Below are 4,419 nucleotides of genomic sequence, written 5' to 3' on the forward strand. Positions count from 1 at the left end.
AAAAACTCAGAGTTTTCCCATCTCCAAACTTAAAATCAACATTGTTCTCAATATCTTAAAGCAAAAGTTCTTATAAGGGGACAGAGAAGAAAAGGAAGAAGGTACTTCTAGAATTTTTCTGTGGAATATGTGAGTCATTATGGTTGACAGCTAGACAATCTCTTTCATCATGTTTTCCCTTGATCTATATTGGTTTGAGTATTCCACAATGTCATGACCCTTCATATAGCAGTTAAATCAAACATTAAAAATTAATAATCTAGAACATGTGTTACTTTACCCGAGCAATCGAAGTAACACAATAGGATAGTGATATCCTATAAATTTAAACATGCATAAATCTAATACTAACTAATAATCAAAATAAATCTATATGAAATGTGGTACAAAAAGCAAAATAAATAAAAAAGTTAGAAAGTCGGGTTGCCTCCCAACCAGTGTTTAATTTATAGTTTTTAGCTAAACTGTCATATATGGAATTGGGTGAATTACTTTTCTTTATCAAAATCACCACCCCAATATGCTTTCAACCGTTGTCCATGTGCTTTGAAGGTTCTTTTTGTCTTGTGATTTACTTCAACTGCCCCCATGTGGAAAGACTTGAACAATCGTGAATGTCCCAAACCATCTAGAATGCAATTTCCTAGGAAAAAAGTTTCAACCTAGAATTGAACAACAATACTTTTTAACCTGTTTTACTGCCCAATATATGCGATCCTCCATTCCAAAATTCATCTAACTCATTCAACTATAGCATCCTCTTTTCTCTTGCTATTGTCATGTCCACGTTAAACTGCTTTACTGCCCAATTACGCGATGCTCCAATTCCATTAGAAGGTGACAAGATTTTTCAAATACATAACGATATGGTGACATGCATATTGGTATTCTGTAGGCAGTCATGTATGCCCACAATGCATCGCCAAGCTTTTGCGATCAATTGGTTCTTAAACTATTCACTTTCTTCTCAAGAATTCTCTTTAGCTCCCAGTTAGACACTTCCACTTAGCCACTTGTTTATGGGTGATAAGGTGTAGCAACCCGACATTTCATCCCAAATTTTGCTAATATTGACTCTAAAAGCTTGCTGCAAAGTGTATACCTCCATCATTGATAATAGTTTGAAGAGTACCAAAGCATGAGAATATGTTCTTCTTCAGAAAATTTAGAACGACTCGAGCATCATTAGTTGGTGATGTTACTGCTTTTATCTATTTCAATACATAGTCAACTACCACCAACACGTACTGATTTTTATAACAGAAAGGAAATGTTTCCATAAAAGCAATCCCCCAAATGTTGAAGAGCTCCATTTTTAAAATCAAATTCAAGGGCATCTTATTCATTTTGGAATCATCCTTGTACGATGGCATTGATCATAGTGTTTTCACATATTCATAAGTATCCTTAAATAGGATGGCTAGTAAAATCCCGATTGTAGAACCTTCGACGCTGTCTTATAAGACCCCAAATACCCAGCTTGAGCGAAAGAGTGACAACACTCTAGAATTTGAGAGACCTCTTCATTTGGTACATACCTTCAAATGATTTGATCAGCACCTTTCTGTATAAGATAGGATCTTCACAATGATAATACTTCAGCTCCAAGAAGAATTTCTTTCTCTGGTGGTGCATGAACTCAGGTGAAAGCACATTACATGCTAAGTAGCTCACTATGTCCGCATACTATGGCCCACTATCACCTGCAAAGATACGCTCGTCTGGGATCAACCTCATCCATCTGTTCTACCTATTCAAGCCTTGAAAGATGGTTTGCTATCACATTTTCACTTCTCTTCTCGTCTCAAATCTCCAAATCAAACTCTTGAAGGAGAAGTATCCAACGAATCAACTTGGGCTTCGCATCCTTCTTAGACATAAGATATTTCAGGGTGGCATGATCTGTGTAGACAATTACCTTTTATCTCATGAAATATGACCTAAACTTATCAAAGGCAAATACAATGGCAGTAGCCCCTTTCTAGTGGTTGCATAATTTAGCTATGCCTCTGTCAAAGTCTTGCTCATGTAGTAGATAACATGGAGAATTTTATTCTTTCTTTGACCCAATATCGTCCATATTGCGTAGTCACTAACGTCGCACATCAACTCAAATGGTGATTCCCAATTTGGTACAACTATAACCAATGCAGAAATTAAGTTTTCTTTCAGAGTGTTGAAGGCTGTCAAACACTTTTCAGAAAAGTTGAATGGTGTGTCCTTTTCAACCAAGTTAAAAAGTGGCTTTGTGATTTTGAAAAAATCCTTAATAAGAACCGGCATGGCCGAGGAACTATGTACTTACTTAATTGAAGTGGGTGTGATTGAATCTTTACTTTATCCACCTTGATACCATCTACTGAAATTTTATGCCCAAAATTATTCCTTCCTACACCATGAAGTGGCACTTCTCCCAATTTAGCACCAAATTCATTACCTCACCAGAGCATTCCCATATTTGAGAGGCAAATTTCAAATGATAAATTGAACACTGAAAAGTCATCCATGAAGACTGTAATGATTTTCTTCACCATTTTCTGAAAAGATTACATCATGCATCGTTGAAATGTGGCAGGGGCATTACACGATCCAAATGACATCCTTTTGTATGCAAACATACTGTAGAAACATGTAAATGTCATCTTCTCCTGATCTTTTTGAGTCACTACAATCTGATTGTAACCTGAGAGCCATCTAAGAAGCAGTAATGTGAATGTCCTACTAGTCTTTCCAATATCTTATCAATGAAGGACAGGGAAAAGTGATCCTTTGGAGTTGTATTATTCGGCTTCATATAGTATATACACACTCGCCGTTTTGTAATTGGCCTTGTCGGCATCAGCTCATTGTTCTCAATCTTTTTACCACTGTAATCTCTCATTTCTTTGGCATAACATGAATTGGACTAACCTACTTGCTATCAAATTTCGGATAGATATTCCTGCATTAAGGAGTTTCAATACCTCTAATCGTATGGCATCCTTTATGATAGGGTTCAATCTATGTTGATTTTCCATTGTTGGCTTATAGTCTTCCTCCATCAAGATTATGTGCATGCATATCGATTGAGAAATCCCTCGTATGTCTGCTATAGACCACCTAATAGCTATTTTATTTTCCTGCAAAATCTTTAGTAATTTCTCTCTTCCAACTCAGTCATCTCATTTGCAATGATTATAGGAAGTATAGATGACTCTCGTAAATAAGCATACCTCAAATTTGATAGCAATTACTTGAACTCAAGATTCGGTACTTTCTGTACAGAAAGTAGTGGTTTACTAGGCCCTATACCAAGTTCTTCAAACTGTCTTCACCTAATGAGTGGAGCATACTCCATAATGTAGGCGATTTGATATATCTTTTCAACTTGTTAATTTTTTATCTCGTAAGGGTACAAGAAGATTCTCCAAGTGATCTTGAAGGTGCTCAAGAATAAAAGTCTCCTCCACGGGAAAATCCACTATATCAATGCACAGACAACTATCTGATTCTGTAGGATACTTGATAGCATTGAAGACGTTGAATGTCACCTACTTATCATTTAGTCAAAATATAAATTGTCATTTTCTGAACATCTATTAAAGCTCAACATGTTTCAAGGAACGGTCTTCCTAATATCAATGGCACACCCTTGCCTTCCTCGACCATGTCAAGAATGACTAATACACAAGATAGATAAATTTATCGACCTTTACCAATATGTCTGCAATAATTCGCCTGGGAAATTTTATGAACCTATCTGCCAGCTACAATGAGATCGATGTTGCCTTTACCTCTCTTAAATTTAGATTCCTAAAAATAGAGTGAAGCATAAGGTTAATGCTAGCAGCTAAATCACAAATAACCTTATCAAATTTCATGTGTACCAACAGTACAATGGATAGTAAAACTCCCTAGGTCCTTTATGTGGTAGCTTATTCTGCAAGATGGCATTACATTCTTCATTCAACGTCACTGTCCCCAAATCTTCTAGATTTCTCTTGTTGGTGAATTATCTCTTTCATGATTTTAGCATAACTGGACATTTGTGCAAGTGCATCCACAAATGATATGTTGATCTACCGCTTTTTGAATACCTCAAGAAACTTCGAGAACTGTTTGTTCAGTTTATGCTTTTGTAGCCTATGGGAACGATTGGACCATTTCTTTGGCAAGAGCAGTTATTTTAATCTTTAGATCCTTTGGTGCTTCTTCTTGTTCTTTATTCTGGCAGATTCCTCCAACTTCTCCTCAACCATGGTAGGTAACTTCTTTTGTGTAGTAACCGACTTCCTCACATTTATTTTAGGTAATTGTATCCCACTGCGAGTGGTTATAGCCTTCTAGTGATCCTTAGGGTTTGTTTCAGTGTCACTGGGTAATGCTCTTAGTACTTTCTGTGAAAGTACCTTAGTGATTTGTCTCACTTGATTTTCCAAA

General features: G+C 36.4%; 1 protein-coding gene across 1 annotated transcript; it reads right to left on the reverse strand.

The window, feature by feature from the left end:
* Nucleotides 1-1,804: 1,804 nt before the first annotated feature.
* On the reverse strand, nt 1,805-3,041 carry LOC111394185. Its single transcript, XM_023019950.1, has 5 exons — nt 2,915-3,041; nt 2,621-2,683; nt 2,306-2,389; nt 2,008-2,138; nt 1,805-1,918 (listed from the first exon to the last, which is right to left on the reverse strand). Exons 1-5 carry the CDS (start codon nt 3,039-3,041, stop codon nt 1,805-1,807), a joined length of 519 nt encoding a protein of 172 aa, XP_022875718.1.
* Nucleotides 3,042-4,419: the final 1,378 nt, after the last annotated feature.

The sequence above is a fragment of the Olea europaea genome, chromosome 5, assembly GCF_002742605.1.
Source record: "Olea europaea var. sylvestris chromosome 5, O_europaea_v1, whole genome shotgun sequence".
Classification (NCBI taxonomy): Eukaryota; Viridiplantae; Streptophyta; class Magnoliopsida; order Lamiales; family Oleaceae; genus Olea; species Olea europaea.

Coding starts and splice junctions, on each gene's coding strand:
- LOC111394185 (XM_023019950.1), bottom strand. CDS start 3,041: ATGGAGGAAGACTATAAGCCAACAATGGAAAATCAACATAGATTGAAC. Junction 2,684..2,914: donor TATCCGAAATTTGATAGCAA/GTAGGTTAGTCC, acceptor GATGGCTCTCAG/GTTACAATCAGATTGTAGTG. Junction 2,390..2,620: donor GACATTTACATGTTTCTACA/GTATGTTTGCAT, acceptor TTCATGGTGTAG/GAAGGAATAATTTTGGGCAT.